The sequence below is a fragment of the Procambarus clarkii genome, chromosome 19, assembly GCF_040958095.1.
Source record: "Procambarus clarkii isolate CNS0578487 chromosome 19, FALCON_Pclarkii_2.0, whole genome shotgun sequence".
In the NCBI taxonomy this organism is placed as follows: domain Eukaryota; kingdom Metazoa; phylum Arthropoda; class Malacostraca; order Decapoda; family Cambaridae; genus Procambarus; species Procambarus clarkii.
The window spans coordinates 44,138,596-44,151,468 of NC_091168.1; the positions used below are offsets into that span (position 1 = coordinate 44,138,596).

At 41.4% G+C, this 12,873-nt stretch overlaps 1 protein-coding gene across 1 annotated transcript in view; it reads right to left on the bottom strand.

Annotated features, from left to right (window-relative positions):
* LOC138366469 (ankyrin repeat and death domain-containing protein 1B-like) overlaps positions 1-12,873 on the bottom strand; it is a 174,390-nt gene that overhangs the window by 12,275 nt on the left and 149,242 nt on the right. Inside the window, exon 3 of the mRNA XM_069327520.1 lies at positions 8,202-8,945. Within this exon, the coding sequence (XP_069183621.1) occupies positions 8,202-8,945 (744 nt within the window). The remainder of the gene's footprint in view (positions 1-8,201; positions 8,946-12,873) is intronic.

Consider the following 12,873-nt stretch of genomic DNA (forward strand, 5'->3'; position numbering starts at 1 on the left):
TCAAGGAGAACTCCACCCATACATTCTTCTACTCAGGGAGACCACCGCTCATACATCCTTCCAATCAGGGAGACAACCACCCATACATCTATTCAGTTAGACCATCACCCATACACCCTTCCATACAGGGAGACCACAACCCATATATACTTATCTCAGGGAGACCACAACCACACATTCTTCCCTTTTGGTCGGCTTCCACTATTCCATCCATCCACTTCTAGAGACTATCACCCAGACATCCGTCACTTAAGGAGACCATCACCCATGCATTCGTCCACACAAAGAGACCATCACCCTATGCATCTTTCCACTCAGGCAGATAACTACCCATACATTATTCTACTCTGGGAGATAATTACCATACATCCTTCAACTCTAGGAGACCCCCACCCATACATCCCTCCACTCAGGGAGACCCCTACCCAAACATGCTTCCGCTGAGATCGAACACCACCTATACATACTTCCACTCACGAAAACGAACGCCATACAACCTTCCACTGAAGAAGACCATCACTCATACATACTTCCACTCAAGGAGGCCAACACCTATACATCCTTATACACAGGGAGACCACCACCCATACATTCTTTTACTCAAGGAGACCAACACGAATATATCCTTCCACTCAGGAAGACGACCACCCATATATCCTTCCACTCAGGGAGACCACAACCCATTCATACTTTCACTCAGGGAGACCACCAACCATACATCCTTCTACTCCTATAGACAACCACCCATACATCCTTCCACTGAAGGAGAACATCACCTATACATCCCTCTTCTCAAGGAGACCACCACCTATTCATGATTACACTCAGGGGGACCACCACCCATACTTCCTTCCACTCAGGGAGACAACAACCCCTTTATCCTTCCCCTCAGGAAGACACCCACACATATCATTCCACTTAGAAACAAAACTACCCATACTCTCTTCCACTTAGGAAGACCACCACCCATACATCCTTCCACTCAGGGAGACCACCACCCATACATCCTTCCACTCATGGATATCGCCACATATACAAACTTTCACTTTGTCAGACCACTACCCATTCATCCTTCCACTCAAGGAGACCATAATAGATTCATCCTTTCCGTCAGGGAACCCTACAAACCATACATCCTTCTACTAGTGTAGACCACCACCTATATATAATTTTTCTTAAGGAGACCATCACCTATATATTCTTCCACTCAAGGAGACCACAATCCATGCATCCTTCGACTCCTGTAGATCACCACCCATTCATCCTTCCACTCAAGGAGAACATCACCTATACATTCCTCCACTCAAGGAAACCACCACCCATGTATCATTCCACTCAGTGAGACCACTAACCAAACATTTTTCCACTCAGGAAGACAACCACCCATACTCTCTTCAACTTAGGGAGACCCCAACCCATACATCCTTCCACTCAAGCATACCACCACCCATACATCCTTCCACTCAGAAAGACCTCCACCCATACATCCCTCCAATGAAGGATACCACTACCCATACATCCTTCCGCTCAGGGAGACCACGACCCATACATCCTTCCACTAGGGAGACCACCACTCATACATCCTTCCACTCAGGGAGACCTCCACCCATACATCCTTCCACTCCTGGAGCTCACCACACATATATCCTTCAACTCAAGGAGACGACCACCCATACATATTTTCACTCAGGGACACAACCACTCATACATTCTTCCACTCAGGGAGACTGTTATGGCCACAATGGGTCCCAACCGGGTTCTTTGCTGGTGGAACTAAAGTTCTGGTATCCGGCCCCAAGTTAGTAGTGGCTTTCAAGGAGTGAGCTCGGTAATGCAAGTAAAACACAATGGGGAAGGTGCATTGAATACGACACTTCATCAATTATCAATATATTCACATATAAACACTTTCCCATCACCTTATATATAATCCTAAATTACGTATTACTACACTTAATATGTACACAAGTGTCTCTCTCATAGGACACTAAACGCTCCTCGATGCTCAATCGATGCAGTCTTGTCAGCTACCGTGTTTCCTCAACACACAGTACCGTCCTCAACCAGTACTGGGAAACACCAAGTCTACCCTGGCCACGGGCCAGTCAAAACACAGTGTCACTAGGTGCTCTTCGTGCACGCCCACAATCACTCTCCAGCCTGGTGCTGGCAGAGAACATCAGCCTCGCGCTGCTGGGCCTCTTCACGTACAAATACAAGGGTAGCGAACCCATGGCAGGAGCTTCTTGCAACTCGCTGGTTACACTCCTCAGTAGCCGCTTTACTGTCAGTCGTCTCTTCCGTTAGCCAGTCCCGGGTACGCCGAATTCTGTCACTGCCACTTCACAGGCAGACAGTAGAACACAGTTCTTCTCCGGCGGCGGCTCACTGCTTCCGTAAAGCAGAATGGAGTAGAGAGCTATTGGCTGCCTTGGGTAGACTGACTGTCCTCGTACCACAGCAGGCCAACGTCGACTCTGTGGATACTGCTCTGTACACGTCATCAGTACACTGGTCAGTACATGGGACACTAGGAAACATCACTTACGTACTCTGACATAGACATACAACTCCTATAATAGATGGCGCTGATTTTCTAGGCACCACCTCACCAGAGGTCAGCACCAGCTACCTCTCAAGCTGACTAGGACTGGAATCTAGCGCCTCTTGCTGGTATAATCCTGTCACCACTAGATGGCGTCGTCCAACTTGTGGGGGTTTCGGGAGCGGACTCACAGATGGCATTGACGTCGCTGCTCCATGCTCCGACGATGGAATCGGGTTCGTAACAGAGACCACTACCCATAAATACTTCCACTCAGGGAGACCACCACCCACACATTCTTCAATTCAGCGAGACCACTCGCTGAATTGAAGGAATATTTTCCTTCAGTGGAAGGAACATCCTTCCACTCAGGTATGCCACCACCACCCACACATCCTTGCACTCAGAGAGACCTCCACTCATACATCCTTCCATTTAGGGAGACCACCACTCATACACTCATGCCGAACACTACCCATAAATACTTCCACTCAGGGAGACCACCACCCATACATTCTTCCACTCAAGGATACCACCACCCATACACCATTGCACTAAAGGGAACAACAAACTATACATCCTTCTACTCAGGGAGACCATCTCCTATACATCTTTCCACTCAAGGAGAACACAACCCATACATTTTCCACTCAGGAAACTCTTCCACTCTGGGACACCACCACCCATACATCCTTACACTGAGAGAGACTACCATCCATACATCCTTACACTGAGAGAGACCACCACCTATACATCCTTCCACTCAGGCAGACCACCACCTATACACTCTTCCACTCTGGGAGACCACCACCCATACATCCTTCCACTCAGGGAGACCACCACCCATACATCCTTCCATTGCATTGACATTCCATTGGATGTATGGGAGACCACCACCCATACATCCTTCTACACAGGGAGACAACGATCCATACAGTCTTTCAATAAGGGAGACCACAACCCATACATCCTTCCACTCAGGGAGATCATTACCCATACATCCTTCCACTCAGACTACAACCACTACATCCTTCAACTCAGAGAGACCACCACCTATACATGCTTCCACTATGGGAGACAACCACCCATACATCCTTCGATAGAAGAGGACCCATACATCCTTCCACTCAGGCACACCACCACTCATACATCGTGTGATTACGGGCCGTGACTATATTTGTAGGCGTGCAATTAAACAGTTTGAGTACTTTAGACCACGTGATCTTGTTTAATGGCTGCCGTCTGTGGAGGCACGTGTGCACCAAGTAAGTAATTATCAATAGAAGGCACAAAACCGGGAAGGCTATGTAGCACCATCAAATGTGCGGAATGATCAGAGGGCGCTAAATATCACCAAGGATGCCAATACGAGAACAAAAACGCATAAGGCGAACGATATAAAAAGTATCCGAGTCACCAAGAATTCTATTGAGAGACAGGTGACCGCGAGGGGCCGTCGGAAAGCAAGACACACGCTCGTCCTGGAAGTCAGGACAATCAAGGACATGCACGACCCTAAGAGGGACAATGCAATTAGGACAATAAGGAGCAGGGCGGCGCTCCATCAAGTGACCATGGGTTAAGCGAGTATGGTCAATACGCAACCTCGCCAGAGCCGTTTCCCAACGCCGGTTACGGTGGAAGGAGGACGGCCACGAGGAAACACAATAATTAAGAACACGTTTTTTGTTACCAGTAACAGACGACCAAGAAGCCTGCCAACGGGTAAGGATGGAGGAATGGATAACCGGATAAAAGTCGGAATATGGAATACCTTTACGAGAGATGGGACAAGAGTGGACAGCTTCCTTGGCGGCAGCATCCGCACGCTCATTTAAAGACACACCAATATGGCTGGGAACCCAACAAAACTCAACCGACTTAAATTTACTGTGAACAAGAAACAGCCAATGCTGGATCTCGACAACTACTCGATGAACCGGATTAAAGGACCCGAGAGCAATGAGGGCACTACGAGAGTCAACAACAACTACAAAGGAAGACTGACAACGAGAGAGCAGGAGACGAAGAGCAGAGAGAATAGCATAAAGTTCCGCTGTGAAGATGCTAGTCTCCGGAGGTAAGCGACACATATAAGTGCGATCAGGAAAAACAACAGAGTAGCCAACACAGTCCGCAGACTTAGACCCATCGGTGAAGACGGAAACGGAGTGGGAGTGAGAAGAAAAGTGCTCAAGGAAAAGGCGTTTTAGAACCGTAGGAGGGGTAAAAGCTTTAGTGATGCGGGTCAAGGATGTACGTGTCCACTAAACGACGCCCTATGCTTGAGTCCTGTCTCCTTCCTCCCACCATGCCTGGTCACGCATGCGCAGAGACGCTCATAGCGATCCCGAACGTAAACCATTTCAGTTTACTATTAATTATTTGGGGAACGGAAGGAATACAATTTGAACTGTCTCACCAATAAATATATTGGATAATAATACCTTTTCTCGTAAGGCAATTGATCTAATTAACATTACACAAATTGAACGAGAAGGGTTGACGTGTTTTTATTTTACGCCACAGTAACATTTTATTGGAATAATTAATTTGGTTAAATAGTCGAGTTCAGTACGCATAAGCATGCGAAATAGTTATTTCTTTCACAATGAACAATAACTTAAGAAAGAGAGAGTAATTAACTAAACTCAATATATCTCCATCAAGTGTGGGAGACTTCAGGTTTAAGCTTGCAATCGGCGCTTGGCGTCATGATGGCTGGGAATTTTCTGGCTAAATTATGCCTTACTATGGGAACGTTAATTGAATTAATTCTACATATTAGTTGTGTTAGTTATTACTATGGGTTAATACAATAATGATGTATTAGTGTTGGAAACTTTCCAACAACCATCACCCATACATCCTTCCACTAGGGAGACCACCACCCGTACATCCTTCCACTCAGGAAGACCACCACCCATTCACTCTTCCACTCAGGGAGAGCACTACCCATACATCCTTCCACTCAGGGAGACTACTACCCCATACATCCTTCCACTCATGGAGACCAACACCTATACATCCTTCCACTCAATGAGACTAACACCTATAAATCTTTCCACTCAGGGAGACCTCCACCCATATATCCTTTTACACAGGGAGACAACTATCCATACATCCTTCCACTGAAGGAGACCACCACAATACACCGTTCCACTCAGGGAGACAGCCATCCATACATTCTTCCACTCAGGGAGACCAACACCAATACTTCCACTGAAGGAGACCACCACATTACACCGTTCCATTCATGGAGACAACCACCCATACATCATTCCACTCTATGAGACCACCACCCATACATCCTTCCAGTTAGTGAGACCGCCACCATAAATCGTTCCACTCAGAGGAGACCACCGCCCATACATCCTTCCATGCCAGAAATCCGACACATACATGTTAACATACTACAGTTCCCCATTAAAAATACAACCCGTTCACGCAAATTCGTAAAGTCAATATTGACTTATTAACTACGTGCATAGGTGATATACTAAACATAATAGATACCCCTAAAAAGATTCATAGAAAACACCGACCTTACCTAACCTTGTTAGTATATTAAGATAAGCATCTTATTGCTTTGTAATTACAATTGTTACTTAACCTATACCTATTATAGGTTAGGTAATAATTGTAATTACGAAGCAATAAGATGCTTATCTTAAGATACTAACAAGGTTAGGTAAGGTCGGTGTTTTCTATGAATCTTTTTATGGGTATCTATTATGTTAAGTATGTCACCTATGCACATATTTAATAAGTCAATATTGACTTATTAAATTTGCGAGAACGGGTTGTAAAAATAAGAGAATGGGATTTCATGACGTCATCAAAAACACGTAAATATTAACTCTCATTTCTTTTAAACCCCAGTCTAGTGTTTAAACTTTATATAATAGTTATTACACTAATCACTTGGACTGATTATAAATAAATACAACAGAAATATAGCTTGACTCCTTATTCTTTAAAACATAGATAGAACCAGAAGATATTTTTGGAACGCCATCTGAGGGAGGAGGGAGGCGAGTCACACACAGAGAATGTGAACAGAAGAACACGAAACAGCGAAGGCTCTTTACGAGCCTTCGGTCTTTACGCCATAACAAGGCCCTGGAGCACATTTAGCCACACCCTAACAGAAGTAGGAGGAAACAACATAGCCAGCCTAATTTGGCCATAGCAATAACACAACTAAGGTCATAAATATCTTTTTGGGCAACAAAGTAGATTATTAGATTCAATAATACTGTAGATTAGGTCACCATATGTGGTATAATTTATATTTTGCAAGAGGTAAACAATTGTAGCTTATCATATATCCACTCATTGTGGTATAAGTTATAATTGTCCTCTTGAACTATGTACAGATAAGATTCTGGCAGGCTGAATCAAAATATACAGTCCACTTAGAACCATAATAATTTAATATTGATGTTAACAAAAAATATAATAAAAATAAATAAATGTCTGCTAGGACTTTCCCACATAAGAATGGTCCTTCGAACCAAATAAGCTAGGATAAACCAGTGGTTCATCAAATCTAGGATCAACATAAACTAATTAGTGCAATATTTACATATATATATATAAATTACAGCAGGAATACACTGCTGTAAATAATAAATGCGAGGATTTATGTAAACAAACTTCACTTAATCATGTTAAACTGGAGTGCTATCATAAAGTTGCCGAGAGAAAATTTGAACAAGTAAGAAGACAAATACTGAAATTACACACATAAATCACAATTGCGTGATGCATCAAATGAACAAATCCACAAGGGCCGTGACGAGGATTTGAACCTACGCTCGAGAGCATCCCTGACGTTGCCTTAATCGACTGAGCTACGACATGGTCAAAAAGGAGTTGAAACCGAAGTTCTACTGAACTTACTGAATCCTGCAGCCTCTCCGAGGCACAAACCAGGGTTTTACACAACTCCCCCCCATGCACTCGAGCTATGTCAATAGGCCGTTCTCCCTCTTCACCCTTACTTCATTACACACAGAAATCACAATTGCGTGATGCATCAAATGAACAAATCTATAAGGGCCGTGACGAGAATTCGAACCTGCGTCCGAGAGCATCCCAGACGCTGCCTTAATCGACTGAGCTACGACATGGTCAAAAGGAGACCGCATCTTGCTGGAGAGACAAAAAGTATGTCCGCCCTCGACGAATAGTTCAAAATAGTGACTCTTCTTACCTCCTGCGCTCACGACTCCAACGTTGATGTCACGTCACATAATGCGATGGCGTGTTCTCATTGGTCGTGACCCCGACAACCTGTCATTCACAATTTAAACTTTCCTAGAGATGCTCCCTCCTGAGCCTGAATGTGTCAGCCATCTTGGCTCTCAGGCAGGGTTCCTTACCCTCCCCTACCCAACTTGTAACCATCATAAAATCCTGGTTTCATCCTTCTCCTTAACCATAACCAAAAATAAAACTATGAAGCTTCTAGACTGTGTCCAGGGAGGTGGGGGGAGAATGACTCTTTATAGGCGGGAGAGGAGTGTATCTTGCTGGTACACTCAACAAGCTGGAGAGTACTAAAGAATATCAATGGGAGAAAGGGTATTAATAAAATATTGTGGTGGATAGGATGCAAGATAAAAGTGTTGGTTGGTGTGAGGTCACTTACACTGGTGATAATAGCTTGCAACCGAGGAGTGACGTCAGGGGAGCACCAAGCCAACGTCAGCAGGTTGAGGCCGTGGGAGGTGGTGCTGAGCGGTGCTCCTGCTGCCACCAGGAGGCTCACAATCCTGGGCCGGTTACTGGTGACGGCGGAGCAAAGGGCGGATATAGCCAAGCCTCCCACTGGTTCCAGCGGCGATCCTTTCTCTAGCAGGTCCACTGCCCACCTGACGTCATCGCACTGACTGATGACAAACAACAGGATATAGTACTGCTGTTCTTGTGAATCAACATCTGAGAATGAGTTTTTGACATTTACCAGCTGCACATCCTTGTTCAGCTGGTATTGACCCGCCAGGAACATAAACTGCTGGTACTCTGCATGTAGAGCTCCTTGCATTATCTGTGTCCGTTGTACCAACTGCTGCTCTACAACCCGTAATGACAGCTGGTGGAGACCGGACCATATGACCAGCTGGTGGTGACCTGCCTGTAGTGCCAGGTCACAAGGAGTCTCGCCAGCCCATGTCATGACGTGAGCGTATACCCTGCACTCCTCCAGGAGAGCCTTTACCGCCTTTGTCATGCCCAGCGCCGCTGCCCAGTGGAGTAGAGTCCTACCAGTGGCATCCTGCTGGTGCCCATAAACAGTGTTCGGGATATTCACAGAGAGGTTTAAAAAGTTTCCTGCCGTGATCTCCTTCACCATCTCCTTAAAATGTACTTCATTCTGCTCCCAGCACCGTCGCTGTGAACAAAAAAAAAGAAAAGATATCAATATTTTTGGCAATTATTGTACAAAGAATAAGGCTCACAATTCATTATATCTACAAAATAAATGATTGAACAATAACTGTAGGAAGAAATCGCTTCAGTGACAATATTCAATTACCAGTTGAAAATTACCTAACAATTATTATCAATATTCCTGCAACAATTCTCAATATTGCTGAAAAATTATTCTATCACAAAACTTCAGCAACAGTCAATAATATTCCAACAACAGTCAATAATACTTCAGCAACAGTCAATAATATTCCAACAACAGTCAATAATATTCCAGCAACAGTCAATAATATTCCAGCAACAGTCAATAATACTTCAGCAACAGTCAATAATATTCCAACAACAGTCAATAATATTCCAACAACAGTCAATAATACTTCAGCAACAGTCAATAATATTCCAACAACAGTCAATAATATTCCAGCAACAGTCAATAATATTCCAGCAACAGTCAATAATACTTCAGCAACAGTCAATAATACTTCAGCAACAGTCAATAATATTCCAACAACAGTCAATAATATTCCAGCAACAGTCAATAATATTCCAGCAACAGTCAATAATACTTCAGCAACAGTCAATAATATTCCAACAACAGTCAATAATATTCCAACAACAGTCAATAATACTTCAGCAACAGTCAACAATTCTCCAGCAACAGTCAACAATACTCCAGCAACAGTCAACAATACTTCAGCAACAGTCAACAACACTCCAGCAATAGTCAACAATACTCCAGCAACAGTAAATAATATTCCAGCAACAGTCAATAATACTTCAGCAACAGTCAACAATACTCTAGAAACAGTCAACAATACTCCAGCAACAATCAACAATACTTCAGCAACAGTCAACAATGCTCCAGCAACAGTCAACAATACTCCAGCAACAGTCAACAATACTCCAGCAACAGCAATACTCCAGCAACAGTCAACAATACTCCAGCAACAGTCAACAATACTCCAGCAACAGTCAACCATACTCCAAACACAATCAACAATACTCCAGCAACCGTCAACAATACTCCAGCAACAGTCAACAATATTCCAAAGACAATCAACAATACTCCAAAGACAGTCAACAATAGTCTAGAAACAGTCAACAATGCTCTAAGCCCAGCAAACAATTTTAGGTTTCCACAACGTACCTGGAAAGTGTTTGAAAGGAGGGGCAACGTTCCTTATCACATAATATATACATTATTGAGTGGAGTCGTAAATTGGTTGCCACAACTTTCTGCACAATGTTGGCTAAACAAAATTTGAGACCTTGTGTCAACCTAAAATGTTGTTTAAAAGGAGTTTTCGTGATTTATGATATATATATATATATATATATATATATATATATATATATATATATATATATATATATATATATATATATATATATATATATATATATATATATATATATATATATATATATATATATATATATATATATATATATATATATATATATATATATATATATATATATATATATATATATATATATATATATATATATATATATATATATATATATATATATTAGTATATTTTGGTAGCAGTCTTTCCTGTAGACATATATTATTAAATATGACCGAAAAAGTAAGATTAATAATTCTAACACGAATTTTCTCGATCTTTCGTACATTTCTTTTCACTGTTGTTGGTAATTCAAAAATCAATTCTCCAAAATTCATTTTTATTTCGTGTTTCGTTTTTTATTTCGTGTTTATTTCGTGTTTTTATTTCGTGTATTTAATTCGTATTAGAATTATTAATCTTACTTTTTCGGTCATATTTAATAATATATATATATATATATATATATATATATATATATATATATATATATATATATATATATATATATATATATATATATATATATATATATATATATATATATATATATATATATGTCGTACCTAGTAGCCAGAACGCACTTCTCAGCCTACTATGCAAGGCCCGATTTGCCTAATAAGCCAAATTTTCCTGAATTAATATATTTTCTCTAACTTTTTTCTTATGAAATGATAAAGCTACCCAATTCATTATGTATGAGGTAAAAAAAAATTATTGGAGTTAAAATTAACGTAGATATATGACTGAACCTAACCAACCCTACCTAACCTATCTTTATAGGTTAGGTTAGGTTAGGTAGCCGAAAAAGTTAGGTTAGGTTAGGTTAGGTAGGTTAGGTAGTCGAAAAACAATTAATTCAAGAAAACTTGGCTTATTAGGCAAATTGGGCCTTGCATAGTAGGCTGAGAAGTGCGTTCTGGCTACTAGGTACGATATATATATATATATATATATATATATATATATATATATATATATATATATATATATATATATATATATATATATATATATATATATATATATATATATATATTGGTGTATACTGGCAGCAGGTTTTCTTTCAAACACGTTTCATTGAATATGACCGCATATTCTGTATTTATTATTTTCTGGTTTAGGGCTTCTATCTCTCTAACTATTTTCTTAGCATCAGGGCTTAATTGAAATAGGAGTTCTCCAAAACTCATTTTCGTACTTTTAAGGTGAAGAAAAGAAGTGATTTACTATAGAGTGTATTACACTTATTTGTATAATTTTGCACGACGTTTCGAACCTCCATGGTTCATTCTCAGGTGAACAGATCTTACAATACTAGTTGATTTTATACCCGCATTAGGTCAGGTGATAATACAATTAAGGTGAAAACATGGGGGGATACATAAGGGATAAACATAGGGGCTGCAGAAGGCTTATTGGCCCATACGAGGCATCTCCTATCTAAACACAAAGATTAATCCAGTGTAATTGGCCTGTTATGTTGGACATTGTCTTCTGTGTTGGCATCGATATGTTCTTGTCTTGTCCTTACTCTCATGGTGGGTAGAGTAAATAGTTCCGTGATTTGGGTGTTCATGGTAGGTCGCTCTATTCTTATGTGAATTGCCTCAAGAATTTGTAATCTTCTTGAATCTTGGGTTTTGTCTATTATGCAAGTATTCTTGTTCAACATTTCTCTTGTTAGAGTAATGTCATGGGCTTGTCTCATGTGATTCCTAGGGGCACCAGATTGAAGGTGGCATGTCAAACGCCTCGTCAGCTTGGTCGACGTCATACCTATGTACTTACATTGAAGGTTACATCCTTCGTGGGGGCAAGTGTACATGTATACAACGCTTGACTGCTGTAGAGGGTTCTCCGTCGGCTTCGGGCTGTTTTTGATAAGGAGTTCGGAAGTCTTCTTGGTTTTGTAGAATATTATCAGGTTTATGTTTTGGTTAGGAGTAGTGCTTTTTACTCCTTTACGGATTATTTCTTTCATTATTCTTTCCTCTTTTATATGTTCACTGTGCATGGTTGATTTGTAATATAATTTTATTGGGGGTGTTGTGGTTTCTGTTCTAGGTTCTGAATTATACCAACGGTCCAAGTGTCTTCTTATAGCAGCGTTTATTTCCGCGTTGCTATATCCGTTGTTCACCAATACCTGAGTTACTCTTTCAAACTCTCTACTCACGTTGCTCCATTCAGAGCAGTGGGTAAGCGCTCGACGAATATAAGCATTGAGAACACTGGCTTTGTATCTTTGGGGGCACTCACTTCTACCGTTCAGGCATAATCCTATGTTGGTGGGCTTGGTATATACGTTGGTGCTTAAAGAGGTTCCTGTTTTTGTTATTAGTACATCCAAGAATGGCAGACTGTTATTTTCACTATTTTCATGTGTAAATCGGAGTACTGACTCTCTCTCTAGGTGTCTTTTTAGGTCAATTAGTTCATCTGAGTCTTTTACTATTACGAATATGTCATCTACATAACGGCAGTATACAGTTGGTTTTTGTCTGCTACTGAAGACCCTGTCTTCGATGGTTCCCA